This window comes from Tachyglossus aculeatus, chromosome 23 (assembly GCF_015852505.1).
Source record: "Tachyglossus aculeatus isolate mTacAcu1 chromosome 23, mTacAcu1.pri, whole genome shotgun sequence".
In the NCBI taxonomy this organism is placed as follows: Eukaryota; Metazoa; Chordata; class Mammalia; order Monotremata; family Tachyglossidae; genus Tachyglossus; species Tachyglossus aculeatus.
In genome coordinates this window covers 12,800,494-12,825,530 of record NC_052088.1, presented here as the reverse complement: position 1 = coordinate 12,825,530, position 25,037 = coordinate 12,800,494, and the positions used below count along the sequence as shown (strand labels likewise).

The following is a 25,037-nucleotide window of genomic DNA, read 5'->3' as shown; positions in this document are numbered from 1 at the left end:
GTCTCCCCCTTTTAGACTGTGAGCCCACTGTTGGGTAGGGACTGTCTCTATATGTTGCCAACTTGTACTTCCCAAGCGCTTAGTACAGTGCTCTGCACATAGTAAGCGCTCAATAAATACGATTGATGATGATGATGATGTGAGCCCACTGTTGGGTAGGGACTGTCTCTATATGTTGCCAACTTGTACTTCCCAAGCGCTTAGTCCAGTGCTCTGCACACAGTAAGCGCTCAATAAATACGATTGATGATGATTGATGACCACCTAATTGTCTCCCTAGGATTCGACAAAGCCTCAGGATCCATTCTCAACCAGTTTTCAACCCATCTGCACCTCTCTGATAGACACGGTGCTAAGGGTCCCACGGGAGGCTGTGGACGTCGGGTTCGACCATGTCACGATCGTCTACCGTGAGCTAAGAATTTCCTGGCCCGGCGCACGTGTTCCACGGTAGGTGACGGGAGGAAGGTCTTGCAAGGCTTTTCTTATCTGGAGTGGCACTATCGGCGTTCAGAGAGTTGGGGGTCTCGGCTACTTCCTCAAGTCGTGGCATTGTTTTGCGCTTTTGGCTATCGCACCTTCAGTTTTTTCCCCAACCTTAGTCCTTGTGTACCTGGGGGCTTAGTACAGTGCTGTGCACATAGTAAGTGCTCAGTAAAGACCGCTTGGGTAAAGTAAACTGTCTCGGTTTCCAGAGCTGCATCCTTATCGTGGTTCTGGGCTGCCCACGCCTTCCTGGCTTTACTTCCGTTTGTCGTTGCGACCGTGACGGTAAAGGATTTGGTTTTGGTGTCATACTTCCTCATGATCAGCGCTGCAAAGAGTCAGGGGAGATAAAATAATTTAAAGTTATGTCCTTTAGAGAAGCAGCGTGGCTCAGTGGAAAGAGCCCGGGCTTTGGAGTCAGAGGTCGTGGGTTCGAATCCCAGCTCCACCACAAGTCTGCTGTGTGACCTTGGGCAAGTCACTTAACTTCTCAGAGCCTCAGTTCCCTCATCTGTAAAATTGGGGATTAAGACTGTGAGCCCCACGTGGGACAATTTGATCACACTGTATCCCCCCCCCAGCGCTTAGAACAGTGCTTTGCACATAGTAAGCGCTTAACAAATGCCAAAAGAAAAAAAAAGAAACGTGCCCACTTCCTTCCTTCCTTCCCCTCCTCAGCCTTGTGCAGGATTGATTGGCCCCGTCAGAAGAGCACAGGCCTGGGAGTCTGAGGACCTGGATTCTAATCCTGATCTGCCAAATGCTTCCTGTGTGACCATGGGCAAGTCACTTAACTTCTCTGGGCCTCTGTTCTCCTGTTTTCCCTCCCACTTAGCCTGTGAGTTCCATGCGGGACAGGGACTGTGTCAAACCTAATTAACTTATAGCTACCCCAACCCTTAGAACATATAGTAAGCACTTAACAAATACCATTTTTTCAAAAAGGCCGAATCCAGCATTGTAGACCTCCAATTCAGTGTGAAGAGCCTGGGGGGCTGAGCTAATTTTCTGACTTCTGTAGTGGATCGACGGTTTTCACTCCATCCTCAGTTTCTGGGGTAGAATGAGAACAAACCCATTGTGCAAAGAACAAACCAAAGAAATGGGAGCAGCACCTCTGTCCATACTGTGGTTTCTCAAAAAATGTTCCTCATGAATGGAGTTGGATTGACAACGTGGATGTCCAAAATCCTTCATTGCTCAAATTCCTGTAGGATTAGGCTCAGCAATCCAAGGCTCTGTTTCTTTTCCACACACTAAATGATGTCCACTTCTCCTGAGCCCGGGAACAACAGGGTGAGAAATTAGTCCTGCTTCAACTCTTTCCCACCCCAAAGCGCTATCTTGTCTTATATAGCCTCTTAAAGACACAACCATCCATTGAGCAGTAACAGGGCATAATTACTGTGCTAAGCACTAGGGAGAATCTAAGAATGCGGACCTATCCTTGGCTCCCACAGGTGGCCCAGTCTAAGGAGAGGGGAGGGGAAGGTAGGAAAAAGCCAATCCGAATGTCAGTCAATCAATCAATGATATTAATTGAGCATCATCATCATCATCATCAATCGTATTTATTGAGCGCTTACTATGTGCAGAGCACTGTACTAAGCGCTTGGGAAGTACAAATTGGCAACATATAGAGACAGTCCCTACCCAACAGTGGGCTCACAGTCTAAAAGGGGGAGACAGAGAACAAAACCAAACATACTAACAAAATAAAATAAATAGAATAGATATGTACAAATAAAATAGAGTAAAAAATATGTACAAACATATATACATATATACAGGTGCTGTGGGGAAGGGAAGGAGGTAAGATGGGGGGGATGGAGAGGGGGATGACGGGGAGAGGAAGGAAGGGGCTCAGTCTGGGAAGGCCTCCTGGAGGAGGTGAGCTCTTAATACTAAGCACTTGGGAGAGAACAACAGAATTGATGAACCTGTTCCCTGCCCAAAACAAGTTTACAGTCTAGAGGGACAAAAGATGAAAATCAGAAGCATGAACACTATGATAGCAGTTCACCTGTTTTTACTCCATTGGCTCCTATTGTTCCATGCAGGGTGGCCTCAGACCCAGACTGCCGTAACAATCAATCAGTTGATCAATGGTATTTATCGTTTACTGAGTGCAGAGCACTGTACTAAGCACTTGGGAGAGTACGACATAGCGGAGTTGGTAGACATGTTCCCTTCCCACGGTGAGCTTATAGACTAGGGCCTACAGTGGAGAAGTAACCACCTTCCTGTCGTTTTTATTCATGCTAAATTAGGCCCTGTTCCTGACTTTTCTGGGTGATGCCTTTTTGCTTTTGTGTTTTCACCAAGGAGAGCGGGGCCCCGAGCCTACATCAGTTCATTTTTCCAGCCTTGCTTATCAGGAGGCCAAGAGGGTCCCGGGCTCCCAGCAAAAAACTGTTCCTGCTGCTGGGAGCTGTTTCTGGTGCCCCTGTGGAGGTGCGACCCTCCTTTCAAAAAAAAAATGTCCTGTTGGTTCTCGTCTTTTTTAAAGGTGCATCCAACAGGGAGGAGGGGAGAGGAACTGACCCAGGAAGCAGAAGCAGGCGGAAGATCCCATCCCGTAGGCTCAAGGCAAAGGAGCTGGGAGACTATCCACCCCAGCGCTTAGTAAAGTGCCTGGCACATGGTAAGTGCTTAACAAATACCATAAAAAGAGAAAAGGGCAGTGGTGATCTGAGTCTGGGAGTGATGCCACTGACAACAAGCAGGTGTGGTTGAAGAGACCCATGCAAGACCGTCCCACCCTTAGCCCCCCGCGGGGACACAGGTACGCCTTCAGGCCTCTGTGGGGATGGGGCCTTGCCCCTGTAGCAGCCCCTCGGGGTGGACCAGCGGGGCCTCTCACCTCCTATAGCCCCATGCCGACGCTCCCCCAGTTCTCTGCCATGTAATGCAGACGCACTGAATGTTTTTCCCCAGTGGTGTTACCAGAAGGTCAGATTGTTCATTATCTTAATTGCCATCGCTCCAGACGCTTTCCATCCGAAGCCCCAACTCCCGCTTGGAGTCTTGCAGAACAATTTCAGCCCGTTGTAAAGGTTAATGCAATTTCATGTGGCAGTTCAGAGTTACTCAATCATGAGTAAATGACACCTTCCCGCTGATTACATCATCTCAGAGCTTTGAGGAAGGCTCTGGCTTAGCTGAAATCGCAGGAATGTTTCCTTACCCTTTCTGGGCCTAGAAAATACCTCATCAATCAATCAATCAATCAATCGTATTTATTGAGCGCTGTGTGCACAGCACTGTACTAAGCGCTTGGGAAGTACAAGTTGGCAAAACTCATGGCACAACTCATACTGATTCTTGGAATCAGAGGCGGATTCTCACTTGGGCTCCACCACTGACTGGCTGGGTGGGCTTGGGACCCCACATATTCCATAGGTCACTTTGCCCTGCTGCAGTGTTTCTTGGGTCCTCACCTCCAGGTCATCATCATCAATCGTATTTATTGAGCGCTTACTGTGTGCAGAGCACTGTACTAAGCGCTTGGGAAGTACAAGTTTGCAACATATAGAGACAGTCCCTACCCAACAGTGGGGTCCCTTCCCAGATACATGGGAAGGCCCGAGTCGGCCGTAGAAGGCCAAAATACTTATTCAGTGAGGCCACTTGGAGAAAAACTTGTCCCCAGGGAAGATTTTTCTTTGGCATCCACATCTGTACATACATTAAAATGACTGTAGTCACTGTTTTTGTTGTTTAACTAACAATTCACAGGTGCTCACAATGTTTTCTTAATTTCAGATTCCATACAGACTGGGCTCAGGGTGAGCAATAGTCAAGAGTTCCAGGTGAGTTCTTATTAAAAACCAACTATTTACTTGTATTTTAGAAATGTGATTGCTTCTAAGGTCTCTTCGTCTCTCCATAAATCTGTTCAGGGTCTCTAGGAAACCATGCAGACGAAGGCCGCTTCCCCAGATGTCAACATTGTCTGCAAGTTCTCTAGTATGTTTGTGTTGCACCGGACTGCTCAGTTTGGAAATAACCACGTGATGTTAACTGGTAACAGTAATATCTTAATTCTGCTTAGCGCTTTTACTGCCAAAGCACGTCACACTTTTTCTCAATTTAGTCCTCTTTGAGGTGGAGGTTGTGGGGGGGCAGGTGTTGTTATCCCCATTTTCCAGATAGCCTCTGCTTGCCCCAGTTTCTCCAAGTGACTTGCCCAAGGTCTCACAGCAGGCAGATGGCTGAGCTGGAACTAGAACCCAGTACCTCCCAGTACCCACACTGTCTCACCTAGACCGGGCCTTGGACCCCGCTGCCCCATCCTGCCTTGGTGGGTGATGATGGCCTCTGGCTTCAGGCCACAGGGCAGGTTTGGGGCACCCCTTCCAAATCTTGAGGCTCTCTGCTCCCCCTTGGGAGTGGTAAGACTGTGGGTGGGTTGTGGGAGCAGTAAAAATAGTATTGTTACAACAGTAACAATAATTCTGGTATTTGTTAAGTGCTTACTCTGGGCCGGGCACTGTTCTAAGCGCAGGGGTAGATACAAGATAATCGGGTTGGACACAGCCCCTGTCCCATTTAGGGCTTACACTGGCTGAAGGGCCTGTCCGTCTCCCAGAGACAATCGCAATCAACACTGCTGCTCATGCTATGGTATTTAAATGCTTACTCTTACCGTGCTGGGGTAGGTACAAGATCAGGTGAGGAGCAGTGTGGCCTAGTGGATAGAGCACAGGCCTCGGAGTCAGAAGGTCAGGGCTTCTAATTCCAGCTCTGCCACTTGTCCGCTGTGTGGCCTTGGGGTAGCCACTTCTCTTCCCTATGCCTCCGTTGCTTCACTTGTAAAATGGGGATGAACAGTGTGGGACATGGACTGTGTCCACCTGGATTTGCTTGTATCAATCCCAGCGCTTAGTAGAGTGCCTGGAGCATAGTAAGCGCGTAAATACCAGAATTGTTATCAGTAGAAAAGACAAGGTCCCTCTCCGGCCCACAGTCTGAATGCGGGTGGGGATACATAGAGCCCTGTGAGAAAAGTTAAAAGCAGCAGGTACAAATTAAGCAAGCTGGAGCTAACTTTAGCCTAAGTTGGTGGGGGGAGATGGGCAGGAGAGAGAACGGGGAGGGGCTGGGAACGCAAATGTGCTGGTGGCAGTGGCTCTCTGGGAGTTCAGCAGGTGCCCTGCTCTGTCCCCAGGACAAGTCACCATCAAAAGGTTAGAAGAGATGGAAACTGGGCAGCATCATTGCTTCTCCAGACACATATCTACCACCGCAACCTTCCATCGCTTCAGTTAAAAAACGGCGGCAGTCAACTTTTCTTAAAAAATTTATTAACATTAAAATAAATTCCCCACAGTTTCAGGGGGAAGGATTGCAAACAAACTTTCTATTCAAGTCTCTAATGTGATTTTGAAAAGGGGAACATGCTGAATCCACATTACTACCAGGTCCCTAATCGTGGGGAATTCCTTGGCAAGGGGGCAATGAGAAGAATGATAGGGCCTGTTCCGGTTACTCAACCACCTTTATGGACTGAACCGCGGAGAGAGACTGGCTCTGAGCTCTTCCGCTGGAGGTCGGTCTCAGGTGCGTGGTACCGGCTCCGTGGTGCCCAATCCGCGGGTATTTTGCTGCAGTGGCTTGAGAGATGGTTTGCTGAGAAGTAGAAAATAGGTCCAAGAAGATGTCATCAAAACCAAGTTTCATTTCCACTGTCCAGCTCAGGGGAAGGAAGGAGTGACCTCTCCCCTCAGGCCCGCTATGGGGAGAGAGGAAGGGGGCATCGCTCCACTGGCTGGTCAGTGGCCTGGGGGCTTCGGACGACTCCTGGGAGGTGTGGGGTCACTCTGGGGAGTGTGGCCTGTGGCCACGCGGGCAGATGGGTTGGGGGGCCCCGTTCTTTGTGGAGCGGATCTGAAGGTGCCCAGATCTCAGTTGGGACATGGAGAGCGGGCATCCGTTGTAGTGTCCGCTGGGCCTGCTCCAAGCCTCCTACCTGTTCCCATTCCCTTGATGCAGAGGGGTGGGAAGCCTTAAGCGAGAAGGACTCACTCTTTCTTTGGAAATTCTTGCCTTTTTTTTTGGGGGGGACTCCCACCCTGAACTTGTTCCTCCAAGGGCTGGCCTGGGACCAGAGGGTGTAACTTTACCCTAAGAGAGAGAGAGAACCTCTGGGAAGTTCAACACGGCAGCTTATTTGATTCATTCATTCATCCATTCAATCGTATTTATTGAGCGCTTACTGTGTGCAGAGCACTGTACTAAGCGCTTGGGAAGTACAAGTCGGCAACATATAGAGACGGTCCCTACCCAACAGCGGGCTCCGCTCTCCTTCCTCAACCACTGTCACGTGGAGTTACATGTCTAAGAGGTGAGTACTATACATGAGACAACCAAAATAGGTGAACTTTAACTTCTAGGGATTTGTTAGGAAAAAAACCTTTTTCATGAGAGAGGCTCAGGAAAGACAAAAAGGCTCATCATGTGTTATTAATAATGGTAAATTAAGCACTTGCTAAGAGCTGAGAACTTTATTAGGTAGATTCAAGATAATCAGGTCAGGCGGTCACTGTCATTCATCAGACTCAGTCTCAATAGGAGGGAGAGTGTGTAATTCCCATTGTAAAGATGAGGACACTGAGGCACAGAAAAGCTATGGTCACACAGTGGGCAAGTGGCAGGACTGGGTTTAGAAAGCAGGTCCTCCACTTCCCAGGCCCGTGCTCTTTCCACTAGGCCCAGCTGCACTCCTGTATGCTACGATATGAGCAGCTCATTATGCACATTCACTCATTCATTCAGTCATATTTACTGAGCGCTTACTGTGTGCAGAGCACTGTACTAAGAATTCTGATGCCTTAGCTATCGAAAAGAATGTAAAGATTCTAGACTGTGAGCCCGTTTTTGGGTAGGGACTGCCTGTATATGTTGCCAACTTGTACTTCCCAAGCTCTTAGTACAGTGCTCTGCACACAGTAAGCGCTCAATAAATACGACTGAACGAATGAACTAACAGTAGTTCTTTTACAAAAGATTTTTTTCCTCCTGGACTGTTCCTAGAATTCCCTGCCGAGAAATCTTGGCCTTTTCCGATCCGCTGCGCACAGAACAGGGGTTTTCAAACCCATCTGGTTAAAGCATTAACCTTGAATCTAAATGATTCCTGCCTTAAGTAACGTGGACACCCTAAAAATTTAATTCCCTATTTTAGATGATGACTGAAAAAAATGAATTCAGAATTCCTTATCTCCCTCGTATAGAGAACTACCAAGGAGTGAATAAAGAACAGCTCGCTTGATTACTTTGACCATTCTGGTTATATTTTTACGTTTTGTCTCCCCTGTTGGAATGTAAGCTCCTTTGGGGGAGGGAACTAGGCTCTTTGTCATTACCCACTTCTCCTGTTACGTCTACAACTAGGGAAGTTGTAGTAGTAGTTGTAAAACAGTTCTTTTAGACTGTGAGCCCACTGTTGGGTAGGGACTGTATATGTTGCCAACTTGTACTTCCCAAGCGCTTAGTACAGTGCTCTGCACACAGTAAGCGCTCAATAAATACGATTGATTGATTGATTGATTGGAAGAGCTTCCCTAAACTGCATTTTATAGATCTTCCTTTTCCTCCTCTCAGCAGGGTTCTCCTTTCCACCGCATTGCGGCGGAACCGGCATATACACAGACAGAGGGTGTTGGGCATCCATTCTGTCTGATGCCTGTGAGAGGAACTTCTGTGGGGGGAAAGGAAAGCAAAAGTAGTTTAAAAGGAGCAAATCGTTTTGAAGCTCTAGATTTGTTCGAGTTTTTTACGTGTCCAGGAGATGGAGCCACAGCACGCTAAAAAAAAAATCTAATAAACAATCCACTTCACTTCATTAAAGTAAAACACATCAGTGTCACTCCAAGGAGATGGGTTAGCTGTAGTTCCCTCATCTTACCTCACATAAATCCCTTCAGGCAGCGTGCAAAACGTGTACGCTTCTCCACAATCTAACCTCAGTTATTGAACAAGCATTTCACCTTCATTCAATCATTTATTGAGCGCTTACTGTACGCAGAACACTGTACTAAGCAGCTGGGAAGTACAAATTGGCAACATAAGAGAGGGTCCCTACTCAACAGCGGGCTCACAGTCTAGAAGGGGGAGACAGACAACAAAACGAAAGGGGAAGCAGCGTGGCTAGGGGAAGCAGCGTGGCTCAGTGGAAAGAGCCAGGGCTTTGGAGGCAGAGGTCATTGGTTCAAATCCCGGCTCCGCCACTTGTCAGCTGTGTGACTTTGGGCAAGTCACTTCACTTCTCTGGGCCTCAGTTCCCTCATCTGTCAAATGGGGATTAAGACTGTGAGCGAGCCCCCCGTGGAACAACCTGATCATCTTGTAAACTCCCCAGCGCTTAGAACAGTGCTTTGCACATAGTAAGCGCTTAATAAATGCCATTATAAAAGTAGACAGGTGTCAGTACCATTAGAATAAATAGAATTATAGCTATGCACACACATCATTAGTAAAATAGAGTAATAAATATGGACAAATATACACAAGTGCTGTGGGGAGGGGAAGGGAGTAGGGGAGAGGGAGGGGAGGAAGAGGAGGAGAGGAGAAAGGGGTAGCTCAGTCTGGGAAGGCCTCCTGGAGGAGGTGAGCTCTGAGTAGGGCTTTGAAGGGAGGAAGAGAGCTAGCTTGGCGGATATGTGGAGGGAGGGCATTCCAGGCCAGAGGTAAGAAGTGGGCCAGGGGTCGATGGCGGGAGGCGAGAACGAGGCACAGTGAGGAGGTTAGCGGCTTCACACCGCTGAGTGGGTAAAATAACTGTGCCTGAAGACAGAATTTTCATTAGAATCTCAGGTCTGATGACTTTCATCCATTGATTGATCCCTGAGTGCCTTCATTTTTTCCCCCCTTAAAACAGCAACAGTACTGTCCCACTGTAACAAGGATGGTATTAGATTTAAAGTAAGACTTCCATCCTATCCATGGAAAACAGTTTCCAGCTTCTGAAGTTATTCTCAATCAATCAATCATATTCATTGAGCACTTACTGTGTGCAGAGCACTGTACTAAGCGCTGGGGAAGTACAAGTTGGCAACATACAGAGACAGTCCCTACCCAACAGTGGGCTCACCACCCTCCCCACCCCCAAGAAAAGTGTACACCCTCTGATGTGGTGAAGGTTGACGGGCACCGTTTGGGTCCAAACAAGGGACAAGTAGCTCCTTTGGTTGCTCAGAGCACTTACGCATTAGCATCTGGGAAAAATTCCCACCTAACACCAACCAAGGGGGCTGAACCAAGACACAGGGTGTGGCCACATGCTTATTCTACATGTTTAATTTCCCATCACTATTTGGCCAAAATGGCAGGGAATGGTTTTAAAAATCATCTTGGTCAAGCAAAAGGGACACAAGCACAACATTAGTAAGTATGAGACTACAGAAAAGCAGAAAGAGTCAGTATGAGTCCACTTGGAAAATTGAAAACGGGAAGGAAGAAGTTTTTATTTTTGCACTGGGATGTCTAATTCAGTATGGGTAAGTGCCACTTAAAACAGGAAAAGAGAAAGAAAGCAGCAAAAGTTATTTTTTTGAAATAATTATCACAATAATAATAATGAATAATATAGTGGTATTAATCCCTCTAGACTGTAAAATCATTCATGGGCAACAAATGTGTCCACCAACTTTGTTATATTGTACTCTCCCAAGTGCTTAGTACAGTGCTCTGCACACAGTAAGTGCTCAATAAATGACTGATGATTGATTGGTATTTGTTAATATAGTGCTCGGCCCATAGTAAGTGTTTAAATGCTGGGGTAGACTCAAGATCATCATGTCAGATACAGTGCCTGCCTTTCATGAGGCTCAAAGTCTAAGCAGGAGGGAGAACAACAATTTGAACCCCATTTTACAGATGAAGAAACTGAGGCACAGATGAGAAGCCGCGTGGCTCAGTGGAAAGAGCCCGGGCTTTGGAGTCCGAGGTCATGGGTTCGAATCCCAGCTCCGCCACATGTCTGCTGTGTGACCTTGGGCAAGTCACTTAACTTCTCTGAGCCTCAGTTCCCTCATCTGTAAAATGGGGATGATGACTGTAAGCCCCACGCGGGACAATCTGATCACCTTGTATCCCCCCCACCAGTGCTGCACATAGTAAGCGCTTAACAAATGTTATTATTATTATTATAAGTAACTTGCCCAAAGTCACACAGCAGGCTAGTGGCAGAGCTGAAATTAGAACCCAGGTCCCCTGATTGCCATGCCCTTACTCTTCCCTAAAACTGACCCCTATACAAACTTAAACAAGTCACTAAATCTCTCTGATCCTCAGTTTCCTCCCCTATAAAGTGGGGCTGGACCCTCCCATTCTCTGAAACACAGGGAGAATGCACGTTTTTCAGACATTTGCCCAAGCTCCTGGGAGATGAGTTGGGATATCCGCTTGACAATGGGGCTCGATAGTAGCCAGCGTCCTGCCCCTAAATGCTTGTGAGCCAGCTGGTCTCAGACTGAGCTGCTCCCCTAATGTGAGAGAAGAAACACACGGCAAGACGCTCAGCAGACATCAGGTTCCTAGACTCTCTGCTCCATGACCTAATTTATGCAGGAAAGAGTGAACAGAAGGGCTTCTCTCCCTCCTGCTCTAAAGGGGGATGGAATATGGATCTCTGTTCCTAAGGGACACAGAACTGCTTGCTATCTCTCTTTCCTGCAAAAGAACAAGGAAACATAACAGCAACTCAGGAAGCTGGGGAAGGTACTCAAGTTTCCCTGCTTCTAGCAGCAGAACACAAACGGGCTGATCAGCGGACAGTGGAGATGGGTTTCAGGATGGAACAGCTTAGTTCAGTGGTAAAAGCATTCGTTAAGCATCAAAGCTAGGCTCACCCTAACACAGCTACGCTGGGTGAGGTTTGACGAGAATGAGCCACAGCACGATCCCCAAACAACTGGAGAGTTGAAAGTGGGAAACCGAAAGCCAGGAGAGCAGAGAAAACGATCTGAAGACACCGTATGAGCCAGCCTCAGACACTGCTGCAGCCCAGCGTAATCAAATCAGTGGTATTTACTGAGCCCAGAGCAGTGTGTGCAGCGTGGAGGATGGCTCCGGTGGCTCCTCACTCCCTCCTAATCAAGGTAAGCTCTCTCCAATCCAGACCCACTGTTTTCCTTCCATCTCGGGAAGCCTTTCCTTGGTGGTTGGCTTAAAGTTAACTAGCCACAAGTGGACATCAGAATACAGATGAGGACGGAAATAAATACCAAAGGGTCTATTTTAACAGAAAGGACAAGCTTTCTTGAGAATATCTGTTGCAGTGCGTAGACTGTGAGGTTGTTATGGGCAGGGACCATGTCGGCTAATTCTGCTGTACCGGACTCACCCAAGTGCTTAGTACAATGCTCTGCAAATAGTAAGAGCTCAATAAAAACCACCGATGGCTTGGGGTTGGTCAATGGTTTAACAGCCATAATGCTGAACGCTTTCAATCCACTGTACCCTTCCTGGCTCCACGCAGTGAATTTTGATCTCAGACTACCAGGAACTTTCTTTATGAAATCAATACATTGCCAGAGAAGAGGAGGTTAGGGCTGGAGGCAATAGAAAGAATCAGTAAAGGTTTCAGAAACTTTTAAACAATGGCAGTGAACAGAATGGTAAAATGCCAAGCATGCAGGGTTCTTGATTTTTCGTTCCAGTACACTGATTTTCCATAAATTGCTTTTTGGGACACAAACTCAAAGATATAATGGTTTCGGATCACGTTACTTATTTGGTAAAGCTCAACACATTTGGACTTACTTGAGTGACTGGGTGATGCTTTTCCACAATAACGGAACTCATTGGAGGTGAGACTCCCATTACAGCTAAACTGCTACTAATTCTACTGGTCTTTGGGTTGAAGTCTGATCTCCCTGTGATCCGGGCTGTAACTGTCTTTCCTGCCTTCTGTTGAACAGATGTCACAACTCGGGGCCCAAGCTATAAACAAAGCACAAAGAAGTACTGTTAAAAAAAAAAAAAAGAGCATCAGTTTCACATCTGATTTATATGTTTTATATGCATTCATTCATTCAATCATATTTATTGAGCGCTTACTGTGTGCACAGCACTGTACTAAGCGCTTGGGAAGTACAAGTTGGCAACACAGAGATGGTCCCTACCCAACAACGGGCTCACAGTCTAGAAGGGGGAGACAGACAACAAAACAAAGCATATTAACAAAATAGAATAGTAAATATATACAAGTAAAATAGAGTAATAAATCTGTACAAACATATATACAGGTGCTGTGGGGAGGGGTAGGAGGTAGGACGGGGGGAATGGGGAGAGGAAGGAGGGGGCTCAGTCTGGGAAGGCCTCCTGGAGGAGGTGAGCTCTCAGTAGGGCTGTGAAGGAAGAGAGCTAGCTTGGCAGATGTGTCTCTCCCCACTTCAATCCATACTTCATGCTGCTGCCCGGATTATCTTTGTCCAGAAACGCTCTGGGCATATCACTCCCCTCCTCAAAAATCTCCTGGGGCTACCAATCAATCTGCGCATCAGGCAGAAACTCCTCACCCTGGGCTTCAAGGCTGTCCATCCATCACCTCGCCCCCTCCTACCTCACCTCCCTTCTCTCCTTCTACAGCCCAGCCCGCACCCTCCGCTCCTCTGCCGCTAATCTCCTCACCATACCTCGTTCTCGCCTGTCCCGCTGTCGACCCCCGGCCCACGTCATCCCCCGGGCCTGGAATGCCCTCCCTCTGCCCATCCGCCAAGCTAGCTCTCTTCCTCCCTTCAAGGCCCTACTGAGAGCTCACCTCCTCCAGGAGGCCTTCCCAGACTGAGCCCCTTCCTTCCTCTCCCCCTCGTCTCCCTCTCCATCCCCCACATCTTACCTCCTTCCCTTCCCCACTGCACCTGTATATATGTATATATATTTGCACATATTTATTACTCTATTCTACTTGTACATATCTATCCTATTTATTTTATTTTGTTAGTATGTTTGGTTTTGTTCTCTGTCTCCCCCTTTTAGACTGTGAGCCCACTGTTGGGTAGGGACTGTCTCTATATGTTGCCAATTTGTACTTCCCAAGCGCTTAGTACAGTGCTCTGCACATAGTAAGCGCTCAATAAATACGATTGATTGATTGATTGATTGATGTTCGGAGGGAGGGCATTCCAGGCCGGGGGGAGGACGTGGGCCAGGGATCGACGGCGGGACAGGTGAGAACGAGGCCCAGTGAGGAGGTTAGCAGCAGAGGAGCGGAGGGTGCGGGCTGGGCTGGAGAAGGAAAGAAGGGAGGTGAGGTAGGAGGGGGCGAGGGGATGGAGAGTCTTGAAGCCGAGAGTGAGGAGCTTTTGCCTGATGCGTAGGTTGACTGGTAGCCACTGGAGATTTTTGAGGAAGGGAATAACATGCCCAGAGCATTTCTGCACAAAGATGATCCGGGCAGCGGCGTGAAGTATGTAGACTGAAGTGGGGAGATGCATATATGCACGTATTATTATTTGTTCCTTTTAAAGCCTCACATTTTTGCTTTGCAAACATTAGCCACCAAGAAAACATTTATACTTGGGGAAAGCATGGGCATATTCTGTGATGCATCTCAAACTGGCCTTGGGGATCAGGCAACTGTGTTTCCATTTTCTACTGAGATCTTTAGAGTGGATTTTTCTTTCACTTAGAGGTGACAGCTTAATCCTAAAGTGAATAACCTCACTGAAAGATATGAGTGCATAAAATTATTCAAAGATCCTTAAAGCTTATGAGTGTAAGAAGCCTAAGGCACGACTGTATTGCCGTATATTTACTTTTTAAACATGAAAATAAAAGTATTCTCAACTCACTAGCATCTGAAAGCACTCTACCATACAAGTAATCAAGGGCTGTTTCAGGACAAATAGCTGAGTTGCTGAGCGAAACAGAAGAGTTGCAGTTCATTTTGCATTTTCAGTCCTACAAGATTGGAGGTCAAAAATTATGAAAAAAGTGCCACATTTTAAAAATGTGCTGCTAAATTTTTGTACAAGCTGTGTGTGTAACCACAATCTCACATATGAAATCAGGGTATACAAAGTTGTCCTGTAACCTGAAGGTGGTATTAATAATAATGATGGTATTTAAGCACTTACTATGTGCAAAGCACTGTTCTAAGCGCTGGGGTAGATACAAGGTAACCAGGTTGTCCCCCATGGGGCTCACAGTCTTAATCCCCATTTTACAGATGAGGTAACTGAGGCACAGAGAAGTTAAGCGACTTGCCCAAAGTCACACAGCTGACAAGTGGCGGAGCCGGGATTAGAACCCAGGACCTCTGACTCCCCAAGCCCAGGCTCTTTCCATTAAGCCACGCTGCTATTAAAGAAAACTTGTGTTGTTGTGAAACAGCCAGTTTCATGCAGCACACGTTCACACAAGCCATTTCTTCCAACACCATGGAGCAAACTAATCAAACTGGCTCCCTTTATCAGACGAATGTTTCCTAAATCCCTAATAGTAGCGGCAGTAGGTTTTGAGGCCTTTCACTACACTAAATACTTGGGAAGTTCAATGAAGGCATAAGACACATTCCCTGCCCACAGCCTGAAACAATGAAAAAGCAGGTTGTAACAAAACTGAGTGTAGTCTTGGCTGCTGTTCATATTTTCACTGAAAAGTCTGCACCTATTTTGGCACTCACAAAAAGGAGTGAGTGGCCACCCAGCAGACGGCTAAATTTGAAAAACCCTATTCTGGTTGCAATGAGAGAACCAAATAAGTGAATTCAAACACATTCACTGTGCTTACTTAAATGAGATCATTTGTATATGGGAGCACAAACTAAAATGTGTTATCATGAAAAATAAACACAGCTGTGTTTATTTCAGTGGGCCGACATTCGGATCTGTGCACCTTAGCAATCTGAACACGTTTACAGGCAGCTCTACAAATGAGAAGCAATGTGGCCTAGCACAAAGAGCGCGGACTTGGGAATCAGAGGACCTGGGTTCTAATCCCCACTCTGCCCACCTATCTGCTGTGTGGCCTTGGGCATGTCACTTAGCTTCTCTATGCCTCAGTTACCTAATCTATAAAATGGGGATTAAATCCCTCCTACTTAGGCTGTGGGACGGGGACGTGTTCGACCTGATTAACTTGTATCCACCCCAGTTCTTAGAACAGTGCTTAGCACAGAGTAAGCACTTAAAAAGTACCATAATAAAATAAAATAAATGGGATATTCAAGCCCTGATTTGGAAACAAGAAACTTCAAGATCTCTCACTCAGCTAAATGACTCAAGGTTTTCTACAGTAAGACCACCATTAACTGAACTATTCCAGTGAGAAAGCACAGGGCACAGAGTCAAGTTTTTCTTCAGAAAGTAAGAATCCTAAGCAGGGAAAAAAGGCCGAGAAAATCATTCAATGTAGCTGGAACACAGAGGCAATTTTAAAACATCTAAATTCCAGAGAGAGCATAGGGGAACTGGGGAAGGGATGGTACAGTGAATCCCATGACGTTGACGCCTACCATTTCCTCTGATGTGACCGTTGGTGTTTTCGATGGGAGGGGGGCTGATGCCGAAAAATCGAAACGAACAGAGGTTTCTCTTCCTGAGCCACTGGGTCCGGGCTCATCCTTCTTGGTAATATGTTCTGTCAATCAATCAATAGTATTTATTGAGCGCCTGGGTGCAGAGTCCTGTACTAAACTCTTGGGAAAGTTAGAAGACATAATCCCTGCCCTCAAATTGCTTACAATTTAGGAAGATAAACCAGATTTGGACACAGTTAAGGTATTACTGACAAACATGTCTGACTTGGTATCTGGCAATTCACCTGTAACATGTGTCCTGTTACAGAGACTGTCAGCCCCATATTGGCTTTTAGCCACACCCAGTGTGGGAATATATATATATTGTACTGGAATATATTAGGTAGGTATGTAAATATAATGCATTTGAGGATGAGTATTTGATGATATATATACACACATCTTACAATCATCAGCATTAACAGTAATTATTGGCAGCCTAATGGGTTCCAGGGCCCAGTATTAAGAATTTTGGGAGAGAACAGACGAATTAAAAGAATTAAATTAGAGAATTAAAATTAGAATTAGAGAATTAGAGAATTAAAAGAATTAGAGAAGCAGCGTGGCTCAGCGGAAAGAGCCCGGGCTTTGGAGTCAGAGGTCGTGGGTTTGAATCCCGGCTCCACCACAAGTCTGCTGTGATCTTGGGCAAGTCACTTCACTTCTCTGAGCCTCAGTTCCCTCATCTGTAAAAATGGGGATTAAGACTGTGAGCCCCCAGTGGGACAACTACTTGATCACACTGTATCCCCCCCCCCAGCGCTTAGAACAATGCTTTGCACATAGTAAGCGCTTAACAAATGCCATCACCATTATTATTGCTATTAATTAAAAGACAAAGTCCCTATGATGGAAGATTGTAGGCAATCTACTGGGAGAAATAAGCAGACACAAATGACCAATTACCTAAGAGGTAAGACGGAACAGCACAGATCTTAAGAGATAAAGCGCAAAAAGTTACCAATTAGATAAATAATAGGTAGTTGGGATTTGGCAGGTAAATAGCTGAGACTCTCACAGAGGGGAATATTTTACATGAAACAAAAGACAAAGATGTTTTTGCAATAAGTACATTCATGTCTCCACCTGAAAGACTTTAAAAACTGAATCCTCATTGCTTTCATTAACAGGCAAAATGGACTTTGGTTAAGTACATGTTTGCCAGGGAGATGTGTGTGGGGAAAAGGAGAGGAAAGATCAGAGGAATATATATTCACCTGACATTGTCTTTACACCCTCAACAACAGTAAAAGTCACTTGGGCCCCAGACCATGGTATGTGAGGTCTTAGGATCAAAGGCTATTCTATTTTTAGGTGGTTTTTCCCTTGTTCCTTTCTACTGCCCTTATACTTTGCTCAAAAATGTGTGGATTATTTTGTCCTTTTGCTTTCAGATACATTACAGAAAAGCTTGTACGGGGTTAGGACAGAGAACTACAAAAATCCTTTTCTTAATATAGGAAAAGCTAAACTTGTCAATGTTCGCTATGAGACTAGAGTGAGTGTGTGTGTGTGTGTGTGTGTGTTTTCATGGGGGTGAGCAGGCAGGTGGAGCGAGGCCAGCAGGTGCCAAAAGTAGCACACGGCTGGGTAACTGGAAAGGAGAGAGTGAGCAGGCAAGGGGGAGTCAGCAGGGCACTAGGGCAAAAGCTGGGGAAAAGTTCTTTTTTTCATCTGACTTTGCCACACTGACCTTGGTCCCCTCGGTTCTGAAACATGGTCATGGCCTCAAGGTTTAGTGCACATACACCTCGCATGAAAGCCTTCTTCATTGACTCTTCAAACTGCTCTCTCTCGCACTGCATCCTTTGGATCTCAGCTTTGGTGCCCTCTAAAGTGTCATTCAACTAGAAGAAGAAAAGTCAAAAACAGATTTTAGATACCAGTAAGTAAAAGTGAATAATCAACTATATTTCCTGAGATGATTTCCTTAGTAAAGGAGCTTCCCAGGGTGTACGTTCAGACCAACGACATATTTGAGTATTGGCTTGACCGCATTTAAGGGCTGGTTACAGTGTGCCCAATGGAGGAACACATTTTGTTCTCTTTCCATAGTTGGATAAAATTTTAAACAGTGAAGAAGACAAATTAAAACAGTAAGTCTTTGGGGAAGGGGAAAAGTGAGTGCATCAGTGAGGCTCCAAAATCCACACTTACGCTTGATGGCAACGAAGTAAAATTCAGTGCCCCTTAACTGGTACGTGGCAGTTTCCTGAGAGTCTTGCATTACCTAAACACAACAGAGCCTTGTTGCACTCAAAAATCAGGGCCTTCAGAAGACCAGAATGGTTTAGGCACTCATGTAGGCAACAACAGAAGTCGCCTCTGGAAATAAAGTTACCTAGAAGTAGGCTAACAATAGTTGCCAGGGTGGGCTATTCTTCAAATTTGCTCATATTATGAACAAATGAGAGCAATCTCCTATAATCAAAATCTTAAGTACATAACCACAATGTTCTATGTTTAGAGAGGGTCTTCCCTCTGGCAAAAGGGCCCGCCGGCAGTAAGAAACTCTCAGATGGAGACAGCTCGTAAGTGGTAATAAGTGGTCTGGGTCATCCCAGTGGGAAATCTGTGTAGGTGATAAACTGCTATCTACCCCCGTGCTTAGAACAGTGTTTGATATCTAGTAAGTGATCCAGGTTGGTGGGTTAGTGGTACGAGACTGGCGAAGGGACAGGGGAACGAATGATCAGTGGCAATGGAGGCGTTGAGGGCGACAATTTTTGGGTCAGCAGAAGGCAGTTTGAGTATGGAGACCAAATTCGTCTTCCGTCCTGAGTATCTGCCCAACTTGTTAGAGGTAGGCTCAAAATTTGCATACCCAGGCTTAAAAATTCCTCAAAGTAATTTAATGTTTACGGAAGAAGAGAATGCACTGGGGAATACCTGCCCATGATATAATTCAACAACAAAAGCTAAAAAGAATTGGGTTCTTTAATCCTGCTGTTCTCTACAAAATTAGTACTCCAAACAGGGCCATTTGCATACAGACTGCATTACATGGAGTTTCGCTCTGAAGTTGATCCACACCCTCTGACGGGCCCTCAAGAGTAGGAATATGACTTAAGGAGAAGCAGCGTGGTCTAGTAGACAGAGCATGGGCTTGTGAGTCAGAAGGACCTGAGTTCTAATCCCAGCTCCACCACTTGCCTGCTGTGTGACCTTGGGAAAGTCACTTAACTTCTCTGTGCCTCAGTTCCCTCATCTATAAAATGGGGATGAAGACAGTGAGCCCCATGTGGAACAGGGACTGTGTCCAACCTGATTAGCTGGCACATAGTAAGGGCCTAACAAATACTATTAAAAAAAAATGTACAAACAGAAACCATCACTCCCTTTTGTTCACATAGGAAGGGGACACGCTTAACCACGACAACCAATCTTACCATTGCTATTTTGGCTTCATAGTCATTAGAAATCTGGACACACACTTCTTCAGCTCTCTCCTGGCAAGCTCTCTCCACTTTGTCTTTCCAGTGCTTGACAATAGTGGAGTGCCACGCCTTCCACACCTTCTTCATTAAAGTTTTGTGGAACTGCTGGTCGGCCAGTTTATTTGCATATGCCTTAATAAAGGAGAGTACCGTCAATTTCCGAGAACAGTGTATATTCAGGAGATAGGAGTGGTTTATACAGTCATGCAGACAAAAGAAAAGTGCCTTATCCAGCTGTCTTCTCTGCCCCTCATCTGGCCGGAACTTTTGAACTAAAAGCAGGGAGGGGCAGGGAAGAGCATGATTTCCAGTTGGGGATTAGGGAAAAGCTGCCGGGGCCCCCACAGAGCAGATGCATTCCCAGGTCTGCTCTTAGAGTTCTACATTCACCCCAAGAGACAGAAAGCCTGTTTCTTCCTTTTCAAGCAGAATGGCACACCTCAAAAGTGGAGAGTAGTAGCGAAGTGACATGAAGCCTATATGCTGGAAATCTAGTCACAGTAGTGGTGGCATCATTTAAAGACCGCCTACAGCACTGAGAAAGCCGTTGTACTCTACGAACACTGTCTTAAAAAGGCAGAAGAGGGATTTCAGTACAAGCCTTCATCCATTTTAGAAGTCATTTTCAAAGAGGCTAACATGGATTATTTTTGGGGAGCCCTGCAAACATAGTCTTAGAGAAGAGATTCTAGGCTGTGATCTAGTTGCTGAACATCACCTTCAAACTGTATTTCTAAATTTATTAAGCTACTGAGGGATCTTGAGGACTATTTTTAATTAACTTCAGAAGAAGGATGCAGGGACTTTTTCTTTGAAATGGACAAAAACCAAAAAGCAACAGTTAAGTCTACCCTCATCTCTTGAGCTAACACATCCCCATCCTATTACTTGTAAAGCTACATCTTTTGGCTGAAGGACCACTCTAATGCTCAACTTATTTGGTTTACCTTTTTATTCATCAGAACAACGCATACAATTTGGACAAAGAAGCAACCTTACAGGCAGGCTCAATCCATTATGCTTTGATAAAGGTAAAATGGGTCCTTTGTATATTAGAAAATGATATTTTTAGAAGAATCTTTCACTGGATACAATAAATTCTTCATAGCTATAAGAAATGATGCCCACAAATTTTGTGAGCATTCCATGTACATTATTTCAACACTTTAGCTTTTGTCAGTCATCAGGAAGGGAATCTGTCATTCTTTGATTTCAACAAGAGCTCCAAAGAACGACCATAACCCTTCCAAGTCAGAGGTTTCGAGTTATCATATCATCTGTCTTTTTCACGTACCTCCTGTCTGGCTTCGACGTGCTGAATTCGCCAGTGGGTGAATTTTTTCATTAACTCTATTCTTTCCTTTTGCTTGTCTATTGCTTGGGTCAAGTTGGAAATCACCTGCAAATTAGTATAGCCATTTATTGTGTTGACATTATTTCATTGGTGATTTGGAAAACAAAAAATTAAGCAGTAGTAATGTACTATATGTGATTTAGATTACTTTGATTTATCTCTGATGTAAAAAGCATCTCATGAGTAAGCTAAACTGGTAGGTGGAGCACCGAGGGAGAAGGAGGTTAGATGAGACAAAATGTCTAGTGATATGTTCCCATTATCTCAAATAAAACAGAGAAAACAGTGGGAAATCATTTAATCACTATTAAAAAAACCTCATTCTTTCAAAACAGTAGGTTTTAAGACTTTAAAGTGGCCTTTAGACTACTCTGAAAATAACCTGCCTAGGGTTCATTTTATTTGCTGTTTAAAAGGCTTCCACAATAAAACTTCAAAGTTGAATACCTTTGCCCATTGGAGAATACACACAGGTCACATCTTTAAAGTGTTTTCCACCTTGCAAAGAATCAGATGAGGAGAAATATGGACCTTAACCAGTCCAAATAAAAACATCCTCGCTCAGGCCTCCACAATCAAAATAGTTGCCATGCCGATTTACAAGGGCATCTGAGGGAGGGAGGGAGGGAGAGAACATAGCTGGGCTCCTGGAGGAAGTGGTAGTTGGGACAAAACCACTGACGCTGCCACCGCTGCCAGCCAGTGCCCACTCCACTGTCTCCACCCCCACCCCTCGGGGTGCTCCTACTGTCCGTGTAACTGACCCATTTCTGGAATTGGTAGTGGAAACTGGCACATCTGGAGCCAGAAGCCAGTCAAGATGCCTTGGTGCCCACCCCCTGGTATGCGCACTGGGTTCAAAGACACTTATTCTGGAGTTCATGTGCCATTAAAAAGTCCCCTTCTTAATAGGATGTTGACTACTACTGAAATTCCTACACAATGTCTGCTTTTTGGAGATGATACCAATGTGTTTTTGAAGCCATCTTTATTAGTAATCAGCTGATTGTTGCTGGGGAAGGAAACGGTTAATCATCATCATCATCAATCGTATTTATTGAGCGCTTACTATGTGCAGAGCACTGTACTAAGCGCTTGGGAAGTACAAATTACAAACATACTAACAAAATAAAATAAATAGAATAGATATGTACAAGTAAAATAAATAGAGTAATAAATATGTACAAACATATATACATATATACAGGTGCTGTGGGGAAGGGAAGGAGGTAAGATGCGGGGGATGGATACCAATACCAAGATTACGTGGCTTAGTGGAGAAAGCCCAGGCTTGGGAGTCAGAGGTCATGGGTTCTAATCCCGACTCTGCCACTTGTCAGCTGTGTGACTTTGGGCAAGTCACTTAACTTCTCTGGGCCTCAGTTCCCTCATCTGTAAAATGGGGATTAATGTTAGCATGCCCCAGATTGGGAGGGGTGGAGGGGGAACCCCCATTTCTAGTAGTACCAGCTCCCCAAGATAATGGTAGGATTGCATATAAAGAGTGGAAGAGGAACGCCACGGGGATGGAGGAGTTGACCACCTGGAGACTGACCTGTGTGCCCTCGCCACAGCCAAGCATGCACAATGGAAGAGATGACTATCTTCACACGAACTCGCCCATACACTCTGTACAGCAGACTAGATGGGCGGAAAGGGAAGAGGCCAACATTGCTCTGCTCTGAGGCAGCGGTGGGCGTGTGGGGTGTGTGTGGGTGTGTATGAGCTGAACAGACAGGGATAAAATGTGAGCCCGTGTGCAGGACAGCGCGCTCTCTCTCTCTCACTGGGTTTTCTCCGATGGTTTTACCCCTTGGAGCCTTTGGATCTTTTCTACAGGGGTTTTTGCTCTGAGCACAGGGAGTCTGGGCGCCGGGGTGTGCAGGGACCCAGGCACTACTCTCAGCTCTATTCAGATAAGTAACGGTTGCTGCTGGAAAATTTAGAGCTGCTCCAGGCCAGTACCCAGATACCATCGTTGTGGACTGCGGATGGGGGACAGGGCGAGGAGGTCCATTTTTCTTTTCTGATCCCCCCAAACCACCTTTCAGCCAGATATTACGTTAGATCGTGAGGGCTTTAAGGGACAGGCACTGTGTCGGTCTCACCAATGTTTTTTTTCCCCCACTACCTAGTACAGTGTTTTGCCCAAACAGCACTTAGACTACTACTACTACTAGGACAGCAATTTGGTTCTTCAGTTTGAAAACAGGGAGAAAGGAGGGAGAATACCTCATCTTTTCTCCCGAGAGAAGTCTCATAAGTCTGTAACAACTCCTTCAAGTTCTCTATCTCACTGCAAAGTTGTCTCACGTGGGCTGCATGCTTGTCTCTTTCTCTTCTCATTTCCAGGTTGTGCAGATTAATAATATTGAGTTTCCATTTGGTTAGTTCAGTCAAAATGTTTGTCTGAAACGAAAATACACTGACATTAAGAATATTTGAATAGGTGTTAGGATTTCTCTGAGGCTACTTCAGAGCAGACGGTACAGCTACAGTCTAGTCCCAAAATATATACGGAAACCGACATGGTTAGAAGGAGAATGTAAGAGCTCTACTTGCAAAGCAAAGAACTATATCATAACAAATATACACCATTAGAACCTAAGCAATTCCATTATTGGATCACACTACTTAATGTGATTGCTGCCCTGCTTTATCTCCTTGATTTCAGAGTACCATCCCTAACTTTACCCTCTAGCAACCTCTCATAGTCTCCTTATCCATGAATTTTTACAAACTCCTCTTTAAACTGATATTTTCTACCTGTACAGTTTCCTTTGAAAATTAATTTTAGATATTTTCCACCTGCAATGTGAAAACAAAAACCTTCCTTTTGTTTATTCTGAACTGACTACTTTCAGGCATCGGCAGTTCTCTAATCCTGGTGTTTTAACATCACATTTTCCCACCCTCATCCTTCAGGGTCTTGGTAAACTCTGATCATGTCGCTGCTCTGCCTTTCTCTTTCCACGGTGGATTCCTAATGTTTTCAAGGGGAGCGTCTCCATTCCCACTCATCTTGGTTACTCTGTTTTGAACCCCCTCCAATCAACCAAATGGTATTTACTGAGTGCCAAGCACTGTATTAAGCATTTGAAAGAGTACAACAAAAGCAGAACACGTGTTCCATGTCCTCAAGAAACTTACAATCCAATGGGGGAGATGTCTGCCTCCTCCACTAGACTGTAAGCTCCTTGAGAGCAGGGATCATGTCTACCAACTCTGTTGAACTCGCCCAGGTGTTCTGCACTAAGTGCTCAGTAAATACCACCAATGGATATAGCAGTCTAAGGCTGATATGCTGAGAGCTGGAAGCAGGTTGTCTGGGTGGAGAAGAAGAAATAGAGCCAAGGAATGACTTGGAGGAAGAACTGGCAGGACTTAGTATACTGAATGTGAGAGCTGAAAGAAAGTGAAGAGTTATGAAGATACCAAGGTTGAGGGTAGTAGCAACTGAAATAGGAAAATTAGGAGGGAAGATGTTGAGTGCAACCTAATTTCCTCATCATGGCTGACACAACTAACATCCTCCACTCTCTCAAACTCAAAGACTTGGTCTTATACTTGATACTCTCTTTTAATCCCCATATTCAGGCTGCTGCCAAATCCTGTTGTTTTTTTCCCTTGTCTCTCCACCTAAATAATCACCATGCTAGTCCAGGCACTTGTCTTATTCTGATTTACCTCGTCTCCTCACCGATCTCCCTGTCTCCAACTCTCCTCTCCCCAGTCCATACTTCATTCTGCTGCCCAGATCATTTTCCTAGGGTGACATATGACAAGTCTCCCCACTTCTCAAAAGCTTCCAATGATTACCCATTTCCTGCTACACAAATAGGAAACGAGAGACTGAAGAACTGTAGAGAGGACATGGCTAGAGAGGTGCATTTGGGAGTCAGTCACAGAGCCATGGTTTCGTCAGTAGAATAACTACACTTTGCTGTCTTGGGCTGCCTCTGCACATCAGAACAAGAATTGGGAAGAATGGTCTATGATTTCACAGTGTCCTCCTGCGTTGCATCAGATTTCATCAATGTGTAGTTGTAACTTAGATCATCCTCCCCAAGATGCGTTATTTTGCATTTGCTCATGTTTAAGTTTCTCTGCCTCATTTGGCCCACTTAGCTTTTGCTCTTGGGTAGTTCGTCCCAATCTATTTGGCATCTAAGAAACGGAAAAACTTAAGGGCTTTCTGCAAACTGGGAGAGGTCACTGGACACCACTTCTTGTC

General features: G+C 45.5%; 1 protein-coding gene and 1 long non-coding RNA gene across 2 annotated transcripts in view; one reads left to right on the top strand and one right to left on the bottom strand.

Moving 5' to 3' along the window:
* Positions 1–300: 300 nt before the first annotated feature.
* Positions 301–4,529, top strand: LOC119944776. Its single transcript, XR_005455958.1, has 4 exons — positions 301–450; positions 2,996–3,130; positions 4,252–4,298; positions 4,389–4,529. It is a non-coding gene; the product is annotated as an uncharacterized LOC119944776 (long non-coding RNA).
* Positions 4,530–5,775: 1,246 nt separating this feature from the next.
* Positions 5,776–25,037, bottom strand: part of POC5 (POC5 centriolar protein) — a 31,634-nt gene continuing 12,372 nt past the window's right edge. Inside the window, exons 5-11 of the mRNA XM_038765919.1 lie at positions 23,036–23,212; positions 20,744–20,848; positions 19,402–19,581; positions 17,706–17,859; positions 15,950–16,074; positions 12,253–12,432; positions 5,776–6,117 (exon numbers count right to left, since the gene is read on the bottom strand). Of these exons, the coding sequence (XP_038621847.1) occupies positions 5,974–6,117; positions 12,253–12,432; positions 15,950–16,074; positions 17,706–17,859; positions 19,402–19,581; positions 20,744–20,848; positions 23,036–23,212 (1,065 nt within the window). The 3' untranslated portion in view covers positions 5,776–5,973. The remainder of the gene's footprint in view (positions 6,118–12,252; positions 12,433–15,949; positions 16,075–17,705; positions 17,860–19,401; positions 19,582–20,743; positions 20,849–23,035; positions 23,213–25,037) is intronic.